General features: G+C 40.6%; 1 protein-coding gene across 2 annotated transcripts in view; it reads left to right on the top strand.

Annotated features, from left to right (window-relative positions):
- The first annotated feature begins 2 nt into the window (after positions 1 to 2).
- The window catches only part of Skic3 (SKI3 subunit of superkiller complex), a 95833-nt gene continuing 77554 nt past the window's right edge, over positions 3 to 18281 (top strand). Inside the window, exons 1-5 of one of the 2 annotated variants that reach the window (XM_075976431.1) lie at positions 3 to 66; positions 5955 to 6097; positions 10332 to 10422; positions 17098 to 17241; positions 17932 to 18023. In XM_075976431.1, the coding sequence (XP_075832546.1) occupies positions 10333 to 10422; positions 17098 to 17241; positions 17932 to 18023 (326 nt within the window). In that variant the 5' untranslated portion in view covers positions 3 to 66; positions 5955 to 6097; position 10332. Of the gene's footprint in view, positions 67 to 5947; positions 6098 to 10331; positions 10423 to 17097; positions 17242 to 17931; positions 18024 to 18281 lie in introns of both variants that reach the window. The other variant, XM_075976430.1, reaches the window with a different exon arrangement.

Genomic DNA, 18281 nt, shown 5'->3' with positions numbered 1-18281 from the left:
TCACGAAAGCGATGCCTGCGGAAATGCGCATGCGCTTCTACTTTGCGGCAGTCCAGCATGTGCCAGGTGGGTTCTGGTTGCTTTCGCTTTGAGCAGAAGTTACATTTTAAAGGCAGTTGAAATGGCATTGGGGGAGAAGGGATTGTGCCTGGAGGTGCTGCTAGGGGTCGTCCTCCTTTGCACGGGACAGCGCGACCCAATGTTCCCTGGCATAGTGAACTTGGCGGTGATGAGGTGGCAGTGCTTCTGTCACTTAAGTTGGATGGGCTGTGCCCCTGTGGCCAAGGCCGGGCCGCCTCAGGTGTGGGCCGGGTAGTGGTTTGGATCCCATGCTGCTGCAGAGCCCTGGTCACGCAGCCTGCCTCGTCGGATTGCCTCTTTTGGCCGGGACACTAGGGACACTAGGGCTGGTGGTGTGCGGTGAGGAGCCGGGCTTTGTTAAGTTTCAGTTTCTAGATGCGGGAAAGCTTGGCTGCTCTTTTCCAAGTCGCAAGGGGGCGGGGACAGTGAGAAAGAAAGGAACAGGTTCGAAAAGAAAATGTGGGCTGTGTGATGTGTGCTGCTAATTGACGTAGGTTCGGAGCACAATAGTTGGGCGCAGGATAATGCTACCTCTCTTTTGGTTGTTAGATTCCTTTGGAGAGTTCCGGAACAGCAAATTTCTATCTCAAACTCAAATTCTTCACTTATTATAGCTCCAGGTACATACACTTGTACATTAAACCAATTGTTTTGATTTTTTTTGACAAGAAGGAGGAGTTCTATTTATTTAAAAACTTAACTATAATATCTGGCAGCGTTTTGTACAGAATAATTGTAATGAGGAAATATATATTTAATGCATAGCGGTATGTGCTGTGTGGTCTTAAGCCTTACTATGTATTTACTGTGTAACTTATTTTTTTGTGGAATCTATTTTGTAGCCTTCACTCTGACTACTTTGTAGACGGTCAGACCGGGAGGTTAAATGACTTTTCCAGGGTTTGTGCAAGGAAACTGTTTGAAGAGTCAGTGCCCTAACTCAGAGATACTATGTCTCCAGTTGCAAATTTTTATGAGTCTACTGAATTTCATCTCTATTACTGAACAAAATTGTGAGTATAGTGTCACTCTGCAGATGTGTGTGGGTGTGCAAACACACACTCTTTGTCTCTGAGGAGTTTACAGTCTTGGGGAGAAGAACCTAACAAACAAAGTAACAGTACAGTAAGAACAGTTATCCAGGTAGATTGCCTCCTAAACAGGGCACACTCCCCAACATTATGTTGAGTTAATTTGGAATGTAGAACATATTTTTCAGAATCAATATCAACTGGCATTTAGATTTAGAAAAATTATATTTAGCTTTCTTTTTTGGCATAGTAATGGTTCTTTGACTATTAATATTTCCCGAGGGCTTTGTTTCTTCAGGCCCTTCTTTTGATGACAGGAGCACATCTTTTTCTCCTGGTTTCTGCCCTTGCTGTGGGAGTGAGAGCAGGTGCTGCAGTGGGTTGATGAAACATAGATATTTTAGGGACCCGAAGACAAAGTGTTGCTAGAATCTAAGAGGTCCTACTTTCCATCTGACAGTCAGTGGGCCTTAAATGTTCCAGCCTTTACTTCATCTCTCCTGACGGTAAACATTTCTTTGAGCACCTCATCCCACATTTGTGTAGGCTTAAGTATTACAAGTTCTGATTTTGAGCGGGACAGCTGCATGTAACCACTCATGTATTGCTCTTCGATTTTACATGGCCAGAAGCTTGTCTTCCCACTTCCTCTCCATTAGTAGCCTTTTCAGACTTTACCCAGTTCTTCAGATTCCTTCATTGTTTAATGACTGTCATCTGAACATAGAATGTTCAACAAAAGTTAATCACTGAGTTATTCTGTGAGCAAAGGAACTTTTATGTGTGCATGGGTTTATGTAGCTAGATACCATGCAGGATCGGAGCTCTGGTTTATGACTGATAAAACAAAATACCATAACAGAAATTTATTTTCTCATAATTCTGGAGTTTAGAAGTCCAGCATCAAAGAGTTGTAACATTTGATTTCTTTTAAGGCCATTGTTTCTGTCTTGTACCTCAGTGTGTCTTCACCTGATCTGTCTTCTGTGCATGTGCTTCCTGGTGTGTCTAAATTTCTTTTGAGAGTGACAGATTGGATCAGGGTCTTCCTACAGAACCTCATTTAGCTTTCATTACCTTTGTACTTTGTAAATACTGTTGTATTCTGAAATGTGGGGACTGGTACTTTGATGTGTGAATTTTGGGGGTGTTGTATGTCTTCCTGTGGAAACATGAACAAACACCTGTTCACTCCAGATAGGGCACCAGCAATAGATCAAAATAACTCTACCATTGTTCATTGTTCAGTTTGCTGAACTAATGAATTTTTGGGCTTACTTAGGAGCACGGGTGAGGACTTACTTAGAGGAAGATGGATGAGTCAAAGGTTGCTGCATCACTGAAAAGCCCATTCCAACATGGGTGATAATTCCAGAAGAGTGTTTTTGAAGCTCCCTGTTGATAGCTCAGCTACTTGAGAGTATCCTGTCCCGCATTTGTTACTGCTTATTTTACCTTGTGGGAAGAGCCTTGGTAATCATGTATGTTTCGGGTGATTTCTGAGACTTGTGAATTTTTTCTTGAGCATCATAAGCTTTATTTACTTTCTGAGTCTTAAGCCTCCCACCAGGATGGAATGTTTTAATTTGGAAAAAAAATTACTATATAACACAGGGATACAATTATCCCCACAACAGGCTCAGATCTGTATTGTCTATGATCATTAGCTAATGATTTCTATGTTAGGTTCAGGTTGCTTTAGTAAAAGTACTTTACTCTTTAGATGTTAGGTCTTCAGTTGAACATTCTGGGTCTAGCTTGTGGTCTTCTGCAGGTCTTTTAATATCCAAAATAACAACAGAATTTCTTAAAGAACTTCCAGTCAGTTTTGGGAAACATACAGATATACATCTAGAAAGGTATTAAAAAGTATGAGTAATGGTTGAATTAAAAAGCCACAAAAACAGTAATTTCAAGTTATGTTCTGGAGCTAGTGTCTTTAAAATGTCAGGTGGTTGCTGCCTCAGCTTGTTGGGGTGTTAGGGTTCCCCAGAGGCTCTAAGGTGGCAGTATATATTGAGACTGAAGAGTGAGATCTTTGTGGTGGACACAAATTTCCTGCACCATGGAGTAATACCTTCAAGCATGTTCTTTGAAATATACTTTTGGAAATGCTGGCATAGGTCATAAACGTTACAGGATCAGACTAGTGTCAATTTGGTATGGGTCAGATTGTATGCTTGACACTTCACCTTGGCCTTTAATTTTGAGTAACATGAGAATAGGCAGAAGTAAGTAGAATGACTGGTTGGGAGAAGCACTGATACCCAGAGAACTGGAGGGCTATCCAAGAGCGATGTGTGAGTGCTGAGACAGTCTTTTTGCTGATCTAGATTTTGCGGCTAGATTGTGGTGTGTCTTATATGTACTACTCAAGAAGATTGTGCCCTGGTTAGAGTTACTGCTGTTATGGTGAAACACCATGGCCAAAGCGACTTGGGGAGGAAAGTCAGGACAGGAACTCCAACAGGGCAGGCAGGAGCTGATGCAAAGTCTATGAAAGGGTGAGGCTTACTGGTTTGCTCAGCCTGCTTTTTTATAGAAACCAGAACTACCAGCCGAGGTGTGGTCCCACCCACAATAGATTGGGCCCGTTCCCAGCAGTCACTAATTAAGAAAATGCTCTCAACATGCTTGCCTGCAACCTAGTCTAATGGTTCTCTCCCCCCCTTTGAGGGTCTCTCCCCCAATGACTTTAACTTGTGTCAAACTGACATAAAACTAGCCAGCAGAGATTGATTATTTAAGGGGCTCCAAGCAATATGAACCTTGCTTTTGGACACTTACTGAATTGGAGAAGAACACACATCTCGGTGGAACAGTTAAAAAGTTCTACTGCATTCGAGTTGAGTAGATCAGGATAGCGCAGGCTTTTTTGCTAGTACTTATGTCCTGGCTTATTTGAAGAGGACATACTCAGTGTTTGTTGGCAGTTAAGCAGGCAAGAAACTTACCTCTTCAGAGAGCAAGGGATGAAGTTTCAGATGGGTTGAGTAATGTTTTTAAACTTAAAAAAAAAATGTATGTGTGCTGTAGTCACATCATCTCAGCACTTCCCTGCCTTTTGTGTCTTCCTGTGATCACCTCCTATATTCTAAGACTGCTCATTCATTTCCTGGCCACCCAGACCCACATAATAACACAGAAACTATATTCATTATAACACTGTTCAGCCAATAGCGTATGCATATTTTAGCTAACTCTTATATCTTAAATTAACCCATTTCTATTAATCTGTGAATCACCATGAGGTTATGGTCTACCAGTAGGGTTCTGGCTGGCGGTTTGCATCTTTCTTTTTTGGTAACTACATGGCGTCTCCTCGACTCCACCTACTCTCTACACGTCTGTTCAGATTTTCTCACGTTTTAGATTGTGATCATGTGGGCGGAAGGCTGTTAGTCATTCCTGGCTGCTCAGCCCTGAAATAATCACACAGAAACCACGTTATGTACAATACTGTTTGGCTGATAGCTTAAGCATATTTCTAGGTAGCTCTTATATCTCAAACTAACCCATCTTCTCTAGTTTATGCATCACCACAAAGTCGTGTCCCCAGCGGCAGCTACCCCAGCGGCAGCTACGTGGTTTCTCCCTGACTCTGCCTGCTGTCCCTCTCTATCTCTTTTAGCCTGACTTTACTCTGTTAAGCCATTGGTCAAAAGCAGTTTCTTTATTAACCAATGGCAATAAAGCATATTCACAGCATACATCAGCTCCCACATTATGATCATGGTTAATCTGATTTTTAAAAACTTTGGAAGGGTTTGGGTGTTTTATATCACCATTTCATGGTTGTTTTACTTAATTTAGATGAAAAAAGTGGGTAAGGAGCAGATTGAGATCCAGGTCAAAAAGAAGATGCAGGTGTGATAACAGGTAGGAACTGAGTGGGTTGCTAAGTAACAAGCAGGCAGTCTGTCTTTACTTAATAGTTCTTTACCATTCCTTCAATAGATTTTTTTTTAAATTATACTACAGGTTAAAACAAATATGTGGTAGTTTGAATGCATTTGGCCCCGATAACATCATAGGAAGTGGCACTCTTAGGAGTGTTTGGAATTAACATGCATACGCATTGTGCACTCATACATGCATCTGTGTTTGATGAAGGGAATACCTGAGAGCCTGTATATAAAGGAAGAAGGAATGAGAAGAGAAGGGATGGTTATATTGTAGTGTAAAGAATTCCATGTGGAAACACATAGCTATGGAAGGTATTGAATACGGCAGCTGTTATCAAGAGAAAGTGTGCTTGTCTCTAGTGTGCTTCAAAATAACTTACACAGTCGTAATGTTTCCCTGCTGCTGTCCTTATTCTACGTTCATCCACCTGACTCTTGAGATCTAACATCTTAGGCGGCTGTGCTTTCTCTCACTCCTCTTCCTTCTCCCCTCCTCCTGTCTCCCCTTTCTCTGACTGGAATTCTTTTCCTCTCCACTGTTATCTTCTGTCTTCTCCTAGTAGTCATTGTGTGCTTACCCAACACACCTTCTCTAAATTCCTACAGGACTTTTCTTCTTAATCTTTAACATTTGGTTCTCTCATGGTTCACATGATGTCTTAGATGTCTCTCCAGCTTTAGATTGTATTCTTCAGAGCAGCAGGGTGTTTTTGTGTTTCGTCATGCATGGGTGAGCTGAGCGTGGGTCCACATGTTGTTTCTAACTTGGGCATGCTCCCACATAAAGTCTTCCCTTCCCTTCCCTCCCCTCCTCTCCCCTCCCCTCCCCTCCCCCCTCCCCTCCCCTCCCCTCCCTCTCTCTTTCTTTCAACTTGGGTATCTCTCTTTATTTGTCCAGGTCAGTCATCCTCATTGATTTCTTTCTTTTAGTCTACAGGTTTTTTTAATAGAAGGAATGTGGCTTGAGAAAGTTAACGTGAAATCAGCACTGAACTTTATTAGTTGCTGCCATTAAGATTTGTAGACTGAAAAGATTTTTTTCTCCAATTCACCTCTGAATTAATATCGAGATACTTTCAGGTAAGACAGTAGTTTCAAAGGTGATAGAATGTGATGTGCTGTTTTAAATTAAGTAATTATTGCAACAAGTATTTGGGAAATCTGAATGTCTCACAGCTAAATTGATTTTATAATGTATTAATTTTTGTATTATTCTGAATACCAGCTTGCTTTAAGTTAAAATCCTCTTATCTTGAAATCTCCAACATCATAGATTTGTTTTATATTTGTACATTTTACTTTGGCTGGAATGTACTGGTAATGTTCTGTTAGGATACTGTGTTAGTATAATCTGTTAGTGTACCATGGTAGTGCACTGTGTTAGTATACTGTGTTAGTATAATCTGTTAGTGTACCATGGTAGTGCACTGTGTTAGTATACTGTGTTAGTATAATCTGTTAGTGTACCATGGTAGTGCACTGTGTTAGTATACTGTGTTAGTATAATCTGTTAGTGTACCATGGTAGTGCACTGCTAGTGGAGAGTGTTAGTGTATTTATTATATTAGTGTAGCATGTTTGTGTGCTGTGTTAGTGTATTAAATTAGTGTACTGGGTTACTGTGTTGAGTTAGTGTACTTGTCGGGGTCTGGTACCAGCCTGGACCCTAAATTATTTCTCCAGTACCAGAGGGGAGTCGTGGGATTAAAGACACAACTCACATGGCTTTATCAGGAGGGAGATTCTCAGTGATCCCTCAGGAAATCCTCAGTTCACATCCTGAAAATTTCTCTGTGTTTATTCTCCGAACAGCCTTATATCCCAAAACATAAGCTGAGGGTGAAATTCATTAGCATTCTGCTTCCTAGGTAACCAGGTGAATGGATGTGGTCACGTCCACACCCATCTATGCCTGCTCTGTCACGTCTTCCTATCTTCCTGCTCTGTGTGCCAGCTCTGTCGCATAGGCTGAATTGGCATCTCTATCCCAGGTTTCCTCCAAGTTACAAAGAAGGAGCAGAACAACATCCTGACCCATTGTTAGGGATGGTGACAGGCTAGGTGACCGACGACCTCCTGTGTGGCAGGTGCAAACTATGGCCAGGGATTCTGGTCGCCATACCTCGTAGAAATATGGACCTACATGTGCTGCATGAGTGAATTGTGTCAGTGTAAACTGTTAGGGTACAGTGTCAGTTCAGTGTACTGCATTGTTATATTAGTTACTTTGTTTAAAGTGTTAGTGTACTGTGTGTACAATGCTAGTGTACTATGTTAGTGTACTGTGTGAGCGACATTAGTGTACGTGTTTGTATAAAGTGTTCATGTACTGTGTTCATAATAGATTGTGTTCATGTATGGTGCTTTTATAATGTGTTAGTGTGCTTATGCTGGTAGAATATTTATTGTGTCCCCATACTACATTTGAATACTATGGCAGTGTGCTGTGGTGGTCACCTAGTTTGTTACTCTGAATATCGTATCTATCTATCTATCTATCTATCTATCTATCTATCTATCTATCTATCTATCTATCTTCCATCTGTCTTTGCTTTATCTTTTATTATTATTATTATTTTATTACTTAAAAAAATACCAATCCAAATTCCCACTTCCTCCTCTCCTCCCACTCCCTTCCCACTCCCTCCACACATCCTTCCCCACCCCCTCCAATCTTAAGAGAGGACAAGGCACTCTGCCCTGTGGAAAGTCCAAGGTTCTCCCCACTACATCTAGGTTGAGCAAGGTATACATCTAAAGAGAATAGGATCCCAAAAAGCCAGTACATACATTAGAGACAAATCCCAGTGTCATTGTCATTGGCCCCTCAGTCAGCCTCAACTGTCAATCACATTCAGAGGGACTAGTTTGCTCCCATGCTCGTTCATTCCCAGTCCAGTTGGAGTTGGTGAGTTCCCATTAGCTCAGGCAAATTGTCTCGTGGGTGAACCACTCATGGTCTTGGCCTCCTTGCTCACACTCTCCCTCCTGCTCTTCAGCTGAACCTTGGGAGTTCAGTCCAGTGCTCCGATGTGGGTCTCTGCTTCTGTTTCCATCTGTTGTTGGACGAAGGTTCTATGGTGATATTTAAGATAATCATCAGTCTGACTACAGGGTAAGGCCAGTTCAGGCACCCTCTCCTCTATTGCTTAGGGTCTTAGCTGGGGTTATCCTTCCTGGGAATTTTTCTAGAGTTGGATTTTTTGCTAACCCCAGAATGGCTCCCTCAATCAATCCCTTTCCTTGCTCTCATATCTGTCCTTCCTCCATCTCAACTATCCCATTCCCTCAAGATCTCCCCAACCCTCCCCTTCTCCCCTTCTCCCTTTCCTCAACCCCCCCCCCATCCTCCGCCACCATGCTCCCCAATTTTGTCAGGCGATCTTGTCTGCTTCCAGTTCCAGAAAAAGCATGTGACAAAATTCAGCACCCCTTCATGATAAAGGTATTGGAGAGATTAGGGATACAAGGATCATATGTAAATATAATAAAAGCAATATACAGCAAGCCGACAGCTAACATCAAATTAAATGGAGAGAAACTCAAAGCAATTCCACTAAAATCAGGAACAAGACAAGGCTGTCCACTCCCTCCATATCTATTCAACGTAGTTCTTGAAGTTCTAGCAATAGCAATAAGACAACATAAGGAGATCAAGGGGATTCAAATTGGAAAGGAAGAAGTCAAACATTCATTATTTGCAAATAATGTGATAGTGTACATAAGTGACCCCAAAAACTCTACCAAAGAACTCCTACAGCTGATAAATACCTTCAGAGATGTGGCAGGATACAAGATCAATTCAAAAAAAAAAAATCAGTAGCCCTCCTATACACAAAGGATAAAGAAGTGGAGAGGGAAATCAGAGAAACATCACATTTCACAATAGCCAAAAATAGCATAAAGTATCTTGGGGTAACACTATCCAAGGAAGTGAAAGACCTATTTGACAAGAACTTTAAGTCTTTGAAGAAAGAAATTAAAGAAGATACCAGAAAATGGAAACATCTCCCATGCTCTTGGATAGGAAGGATCAACATAGTAAAAATGGCAATCCTGCCAAAAACAATCTATAGATTCAATGCAATTCCCTTCAAAATCCCAACACAATTCTTCACAGACTTTGAGAGAACAATAATCAACTTTATTTGCTTTATCTTTATGATAAGATTAGAAATAGGTCGAGTAAGCAGAAAATACAAATGTTTCTCTTTTAAACATTGTATTGTGATTTTATTTGTTTTGGGTAAGTTGGTAATTTGTAAAATATTAACATGGACTACCTTATTTATGATTAAATTACTATATTGTACTATTAAATAAAGTGCTTTGCTGATGAAGTAATATATCTTTGAAATTTTTAAAATCTTACTTTTAAAAAATCAATATACAGAGTGTTAAAGTTTCATGTAGCAAAGGTTGGCCTTGAACTTGCTGTGTAGCAGAAGATGGCCTTGAACTCATGATTCTCCTGCCTCTGCCTCCCTGATGATGGGATTACAGGAATTGATATCACACTTGGGCACATGTAGTGTCTCTTCATGGCTGGTATTAGTGTGCAGTTTTGCACGGTCTTCTATCCCTGTGTAAACATTTACATTATTTCTCATTAGAGAAAGTAATATTACAGTAATCTTCAATATGAGGACAGTATTCTGGTTTACATAGCACAGAATCTAGTATTAAAATAACTATGTTGGCCTTTAAAAAATTCTCTCATCTTAGTTACCAAAGCTATTTATGTTTTTCTCTGTCTTTAGCTTATTCTACTGGATCTTGCTTATAAAATTGGATTGGAATTACTATGTATTGTAGGTTCTTATTCATAAGATCATCTGTACTTTAGCTAAATGTGTAGAGAGTGAGTGGAATTCTAACACAGCTCAGTTTCAACATGCACCTACCGGTCACCTACCATTTGTCAGATACTAATCCTGGAGCTGAAAAAGCAATAGCAGACAAAACCCTATTTATACAGAACTAGACTCTACACACAGTAGGCTAGAGCCATAGAACATACGTACAGGAGATGTGTTGAGCCTTTGAAGTAAAGTAAAGCAAGGGAAGGGTAGAAGGGAAAATACACGGTTTTGAGTAGGATGTGGAAGGAGTAAAATTTTAAGTAACTCATTCAGGGAGGTTCCAATGTGGAACAGACATTGGAGTAGAAATCTGAGGAACTGTGTGTAGAGAAGGGGCAGACTGTCCCAGAGAGCAGGAAGTAGATGTCTCGTTTTCGCACGGTTCAGTTTTTGGGACTCTTTTCATTGGGGAGATATTATTGTATGTTCACTGTGACTTCTTGTCTTGATAGAATGTCTAGCAAAGAAGTGAAGACTGCCCTGAAGAGTGCACGAGACGCAATCAGAAACAAAGAGTACAAAGAAGCTTTGAAACATTGCAAGGTAAAGGATATTTGTTTCCTTGGCAGCCAAATATAGTACCAATTTATGAGTTATTTTAAGGTATAAGTCATTTACTGTCCACATTCAGACAATGGTAGAACTTATAGAGCATATCTCCTTATTAATGGGGTAGGCTATTATTGCTGCACTTGATTTTCTTTATTGCTAACTTACCAAGGCCATGTTCTTAAAACCAGACATATCATAAGCACCATGCATTATGGAAAGCAACTATACTTTATCACTATTATTATTGTATTACATTACAAAATGTATCTGTTATGTGTGTTGTGCTGTGGAGGTCAGAGGACAAATTGTAGGAGTCATTTCTTCTGCTGCGTCAGTCCTGGGACTTGACTCAAATCATTGGATTTGATAGCATGCACCTTAACCTCTGGGCCACCTTGCCTACCTAGCATTTTATTATTTTGAGGAATGTTGACATTCCAGTTTCTATCTGACCAGTGGGTGGAAGAAAAAAGATTCTAAAGCTTCCTCACGTCCTGATGGGAATGTTCCTGTTAAACAGAGAAGTTGAATGTGTTGGAGAAACAGATAGTAGAGGTAGAAGTGAAGTCCTTAGGGAGATCACCCTCTGCGATGATGCAGAGTGTGACAGGAAGCCTTTAGCTCCTCTTCTGTTGTGGCAGGAGAAAAGATAGGGCCAGATCCACGCAGGGCTCCATTTGTGATTTGGCAGTGGAAAACTAAGAACATTTTTCTCTGATGGCGTCTACTTTTGGTGGTGTGGTTGATGGTAGGAGATGAGGTGCTCATGTTGATTATAGGAGATGAGGTGCTCATGTTGATTGTAGGAGATGAGGTGCTCATGTTGATTGTAGGAGATGAGGTGCTCATGTTGATGGTAGGAGATGAGGTGTTCATGTTGATGGTAGGAGATGAGGTGCTCATGTTGATTGTAGGAGATGAGGTGCTCATGTTGATTGTAGGAGATGAGGTGCTCATGTTGATGGTAGGAGATGAGGTGCTCATGTTGATGGTAGGAGATGAGGTGCTCATGTTGATGGTAGAAGATGAGGTGCTCATGTTGATTGTAGGAGATGAGGTGCTCATGTTGATGGTAGGAGATGAGGTGCTCATGTTGATGGTAGGAGATGAGGTGCTCATGTTGATGGTAGGAGATGAGGTGCTCATGTTGATTGTAGGAGATGAGGTGCTCATGTTGATGGTAGAAGATGAGGTGCTCATGTTGATGGTAGAAGATGAGGTGCTCATGTTGATGGTAGGAGATGAGGTGCTCATGTTGATGGTAGGAGATGAGGTGCTCATGTTGATTGTAGGAGATGAGGTGCTCATGTTGATGGTAGGAGATGAGGTGCTCATGTTGATGGTAGGAGATGAGGTGCTCATGTTGATGGTAGGAGATGAGGTGCTCTTCTACTTTTGGTGGTGTGGTTGATGGTAGGAGATGAGGTGCTCACTTTGCTGCTTTAGTTTGAGACTAAAGCAGGTTTGAAGCAGTTGTTATTTATGCTGCGAAAACTTATGCGTAAGAGGCCAAAGGATTGCAAGCTTATGAGTAAGAGTTTGAAGAATTGCTTAACCCTAATAAGTGTCCACTGGAAGTTTTGTGTTATTAAAGTGAACTCGGTGAGTGATGGAGTTGAGAACGATGAAGGAAGGAAGAGAGGCAAGGTGTGATGGCCGCGCATGTGTGACAGTGATGGATCATGAGGGTAAACAGGAGTGGGGGAGAGGAGGCTTCAGAAGTCAGAATCCACAGCATCTGTCCACTATCATAGTAATTGAATTGGGGGTAGGCGCGTTGGCTAAACACATTGGAGGCTGCCTCAGAGACACCGGAGCACACTGGTGCTACAGTGAGGAAAGTAATCAAAGCCTTTGCTCCTGGAGTCGTTTGGCCAAGAGCAAGCCCAGTTCTGAATTCCCTACTTCTCTCCCCTGTCTTCCATCTGTCTGTAGTTCATGGCTCCAGGCCTCTATGTGATCTGTCCGTTGCATGAGTCTGAATCTGTTCTGCTTGAATGCTGTCTCTGACTCTGTCCATACAAGGGGCTTTGCTAACTTCTATTGGTCAGCATAGAGAACATCACAAAGGGAAGGAATAAGGGCTACTTTACAGAACCCTTTAACAGTTTTACAAGATTGAACTTACTGATCCAGAAGTACTCAGAAAAGCAAACCTAAGAAAACCTAATCAGAGTTATCAAGTTATGTCCACATTGCTTCCAATGTTTATGGTGAATATTTGTTTATACAGACACTTCTTAACTGCTTGATGTTTTCAGCAAATGATTATTGTAGCACCCATTCAGACCTGTGGGAAGTCCAAAACAAGTAAAGTTGTCTGTTAACGTTGTACTCTTAAAGGCAGGCTGAACAAGTAGGCTGAGTATACAGCAGGCTATCAAGCCTAAGTCCTGCATGGCCTCAAGGTTTATTATTTACTTGGCTGTGAGGTCCAGAAAAAGTGTCAGCCTTTCTGAATGTGACACATTTGTTCATACCAGTACAGTGATGCCTGAGACCTGTAGGAATGAAGGCACTGTGGTACTGATGAGATGCGGAACTGAGAGTTTGCTCACATAGAGGGTGGAGCAGATGTGGTCAGATGGAGAGCCTGCTTCTTCCAGCACTGGGCTTACCTAAGTCACCATGTGTATATGATTACGCGGCTAGACTGTTGTTGTTATTACTATTATTAGTGTGTGTGTATGTGCATGGGTGTAATGTACGTGTGCATGGGTGTAATGTACGTGTGCATGCCATGTGGCACACACATGTGGAGATCAGAGGACAACATTATGCGACCAGTTCTCTTTTTCTACTTTTATATGAGTCCTAGGGCCTGAACTTAGTTCCTTAAGCCTGGGTGGCGCACTGAGCCATTTTACTGGCCTATATTTTTATTACATTACTCAGCATGGATATCTTTCTGTGGGTATTTTGCAAAAGTTTGGTGTGAATTTCACCAAATATCTCATAATTTATAATGGCAAAATTCCTGACTTAGACTATAAGTGGAGAACTAAGCAATGGGAGATGTCTCTTATTTGTAGTAACCCAAAATTGTTTGAGACTAAAAAGCTACCCGAGAATATATTTGTTGTGGTTCTGTCTGGTGGAGCTCTACAGCAGGGGATAAGCCTTCCTTTGGGGAAGATGGCTCCAGTTTATGTTCATATAGTTAGGTATTTTCTTCTTTGTGTTCTCCCAGAATCTTCTGTCTATTTTTACCACATTTCTTTTTTTTTTCTTTCTTTTTTTTTTCACATTTCTTTTATGTGTGATTGTTTCCTTAAAAATGTACTTCAGATTCTGAAACCTTGATCATGAGTCAGACAGTAATTACTGATTGGCGGTTGACATGTAGCTTGTGTCATTGATAAGCAGTTATGTGCCACCATCATTCTTGGTGTTCGGAACAGAAGCAGAACAAGCCTCTAGTACTGGAGTTTAACTTTTGCTGAGTTTTGTAGGAGGCATCAGTATTGAATAAAGTGCCACTTGTATAGTACATGGTGACCGATTGCTGGGAGAGTGTGGGTGCACATAAGCCTAATTAGTGGAGGCCGCTTGTTTGTTCCTGGCTGCTCAGCAGCAAAATCATCACACAGAAAACATACTATTTGCAATACTGTTTGGCCAATAGCTTAAGCGTATTTCTGGCTAACTCATATCTTAAATTAACCCATCTCCGTTACTCTGTGTATTGCCACGAGGCTGTGGCTTACTTGGTAAAGGTTTTAACTTTAGCATAGTAAAATTACATATAACCAAACAGGTATCAAGCAAGAATTACAGTTACAATAGTTATGTCTACTTTATCTTTTATCAAAACTAACAAAAACTATAATTGTTTTTCAACTCCATCAAAGACTCCAGAAGGATATAATATTACCTAAGTAAACAGGAAGTGCATTGTAAGCAACTTCCAAAATTCTAGAATTGACAGAGACATCTTGCTTCCTGTACAGTCACCCAACGTTCTTCTGTTTCATTGAAGCATCTATCTTCAGCCTACAGGCCCATAGTATCTGGCATGAAGCAGGAAATTTTGAAGACAGTTCCACCTATATTGGCAGTTTGTCACTCACTTTTTTCTGTGTCCTGCAGAATGTCTTGCAGACTCTTTCATGAAGCAGGAACCCTGAAAGATCATCTCGCCTTTAGTCAAGTTCAGCAGTCATTTCTCTGTGGGTCCTGCATGTCCAGTTCATACAGCACAGCATCAAGCAGTCCAGGCAGGAGCAGTTTCTTGCCCAAATGGCTAATAATCTCCATAAGAAGTCTCTTTGATGCCCATTTTCCTTTTGAAGTAATTGGTGCTGCCAGGAGCAGATGTATCTTATTGTCATGAAAAGTTCTGAGTTTTTAAACATTTTAAATGACATATTCTGTAGTCTTTGAAAGGTTTGTTGAATGCCTCTCCATCTGAAATACATCTCTGTACATCTACAAAGCCTAACTAACATGACTACAAGCTTGACTATTATAGGTGATTATATATTACATTTTTAAATGAGCTGCACAAACACAATTCCTTAATCAAGAGAATATATATATATATATATAACAAAATTGACCTAAAATTTGTATCAATAAACCAAAATTCATACCAATCTCTATAGCATATACCTCTTTAAATGTAGACAAACATTTATAAACAATATTTGGGAGTTTGGGTGTAGTTCTCTCCAAATTGTTTCCTGCTTTTTTTTTTTTGAGCAAAGTATTTTTGGGGGGGTTTTCAGGGAGACCTTTTGGTCCATCAAATCACATTAGTGTGGAAGAAATCCATAGGTTTTCATCTTCTGTGGAAACAAAAGAAGAACCTCTTTTCCAAAGTAACATATCCTTAGACCCAAATTCTGAAATCAAGATACCTTTAAAGTATATTTGCTGGTTTAGCTTAGCAGCCCATACAATGAAATATCTCTCTTAGCTCTTTTACAGTCAATTAATTTAAAGAAAACACAATAATACACATAATCCAGACTCTTTGTGTATATTCCATCTTTACATGACTTATTTTTCTTTCCTCATATTACTTTTTCTAGTAGTTTAATATTTATTTTATTAATCTTTACTTCTTTAATCTATGACTGTCTGTACTCTTTTATATTACATTTACTATCTCTTTACTCCTTTTCTTTTCTCTCCCAAGCCTATATACATTTTTAAAACACACCGACCCATTTAGAGGTCTTTTTCTTCTGAATCTGTTTTTCTTGTGTATCTGTAATTAGTTTTTGACCAGGAGCACTTTTTTTAAATGCTAAGTGGGCGTGGCTGAGACCAACTCTGCAGTCCTGCCTGCTTACTCTGTGTAGTCCAGCATAGCAGAGACATGTTCGCTGCCTCTGAGAGCCATGTGCATTGCCCTGTTTTCAGGCACACAGAGGTCTATGTTGCCCTTAAGCAAGTTGTAGCACTCTGCTCACAAACCCCATTTAAATGCTCCATAGCCAGACCTCATCAGAGTTCGCACTGGCAGCATGGCCCAGGAAGCTGTTTCAAAACCGCATGGCTTCTTTTTCTGCTACCACTGAGTCAGGAAGACCTCTCTTAAAGGAGCTGCAGCATGTCGCCAGGAACCAGAGCCCATCCAAAAAAAAAAAAATGTGACTAAACTTTGCTTGCTGGTATCTAGAATTCCTTTCCAAGCTCTCTCAGGTTTTATGTGGATTTAGCTAGCACACATTGGAGCAGCAATCTGTTGTAGGAGGCCACTTGTTCCTGGCTGCTCAGCAGTGAAATCATCACACAGAAAACATATTATTTGCAATACTGTTTGGCCAATAGCTTAAGCGTATTTCTGGCTAACTCATATATCTTAAATTAACCCATCTCCGTTAATCTGTGTATTGCCACGAGGCTGTGGCTTACCAGGTAACGTTTCAGCCTCTGTCTCCGGTGGGGCTACATGGCTTCTTTCTGACTCTGACTTCTTTCTCCCAGCATTCAGTTTAGTTTTCTCCACCTACCTCTCTATTCTGCCCTGCCCAGGCCTAAGACAGTTTCTTTGTTAAACAGTGGTGTTCACAGCATACAGAGGGGAATCCCACATCATAGGTTCAACTCGTAGAAGTGTGATTTTCCTTAGAATATGCAAAACCTTGAGAGCCAGATTTAATTTAGCTCCTAGTTTTTTCCTTTCCCTAAATATATTAATCTTGTTTTAAGCTATTTACTTTACTTTAGTAAATACTGATATTTCTCAAAGAAATATCTCTGTGTATAATTTTGTTCTTGATGACAGGTATTATTTAAACATTTATTGCCTCTGTTGATTTGCTTGGTATAGTTATATTAGGATGAATTTATCTATAACTGCCACAGAGAATTCGTCTTTAGTTTTGGAGTGTATTATTATGGAAAAGGCAATATTGGAGTTGGTTGCAGTGATTTGGAGGCAGGGATGCGACTAGGAATTGCTGCTCTTCTCTACTTAACATTCTCATGGGGTAAGGGTGAGGTCATTTTATGTAGGTATCAAGAACCCTTGGGCATTTTACTAAAAGGTACCTCATGTTCCAAACCCTTATGATTTTTCCTTCACTGTACCTGGCTACAGAGCACTGTTCTGTGCGCTGTTGGTGCCAGATCCAGTGTCCTGGCTATTGCTTTGTTGCTTGTTCATTAGTTTTCAAAAGTTAATAACTTACTCTCTTCTTTTTGTTTCTTAATCAGACAGTGCTAAAACAAGAAAAAAATAACTATAATGCCTGGGTCTTCATTGGTGTTGCTGCGGCTGAACTAGAACAGCCCGACCAGGCTCAGGGTGCCTATAAAAAGGCTACCGAACTAGAGCCAGAGCAGCTGCTTGCTTGGCAGGTATGGGGACGTGTTTCATTTCCTATAGTATAGTATGGGAAAGCAGGTATGGACGTGTTTCATTTCCTATAGTATAGTATGGGGAAGCAGGTCTGGGGACGTGTTTCATTTCCTATAGTATAGTATGGGAAAGCAGGTATGGACGTGTTTCATTTCCTATAGTATAGTATGGGGAAGCAGGTCTGGGGACGTGTTTCATTTCCTATAGTATAGTATGGGAAAGCAGGTATGGACGTGTTTCATTTCCTATAGTATAGTATGGGGAAGCAGGTCTGGGGACGTGTTTCATTTCCTATAGTATAGTATGGGAAAGCAGGTATGGACGTGTTTCATTTCCTATAGTATAGTATGGGGAAGCAGGTCTGGGGACGTGTTTCATTTCCTATAGTATGGGGAAGCAAGTGTAGACTCCTGTGTTAAAATAAGGACTTAAGCCTGTCTCATGAAAAAAAATTAAATTTCCTAAATGTAAAAGTTAATTTTAGGTGCCAAAGATACTGTTTATCACTATTTACCTTCCTACCCAAATGGATTATTTTTAAACTTCACTTTACTTGGAAGGAAATCCACACATAATTCACCTGTAAACGTTGGTAATTTTTAGGTGTTAGTGCATTATTTCACACAATAAATAAATGTGGGGACATGAGAGATTTTACTAAGAGTCCTAACCGCTGCTTCCTTTTTTAGGGGCTAGCAAGTTTGTATGAGAAGTGTGATCATGAAAATGCTAAGGGTGATTTACCTGGGGTTTACCAAAAGCTGTTGGATCTCTATGAAAGGTGAGGAACAGGTGGGGAAAGGACAGAGTCTTCACAAGCCTGACTTAGGATAGAGTGATTAGAGATTATATAGAGCTGGGCAGTGGCGGTCACACCTTTAATCCAAGCACTTAGGAGACTATTGCAACAGAGAAAGCCCATGAATCCAGTAATAATTCTGCCCATGAGGTTGGGTGTCCCAGATGATCTGAGGTAAACTCAGGAATTTCAAAGAAGCAGGGTCTAGTGCCAGTAAAGGAATGGATTTGCCAGAGTGAG

This window comes from Microtus pennsylvanicus, chromosome 6 (genome assembly GCF_037038515.1).
Source record: "Microtus pennsylvanicus isolate mMicPen1 chromosome 6, mMicPen1.hap1, whole genome shotgun sequence".
NCBI lineage: Eukaryota > Metazoa > Chordata > Mammalia > Rodentia > Cricetidae > Microtus > Microtus pennsylvanicus.
This window is presented reverse-complemented; position numbering and strand designations above follow the sequence as displayed.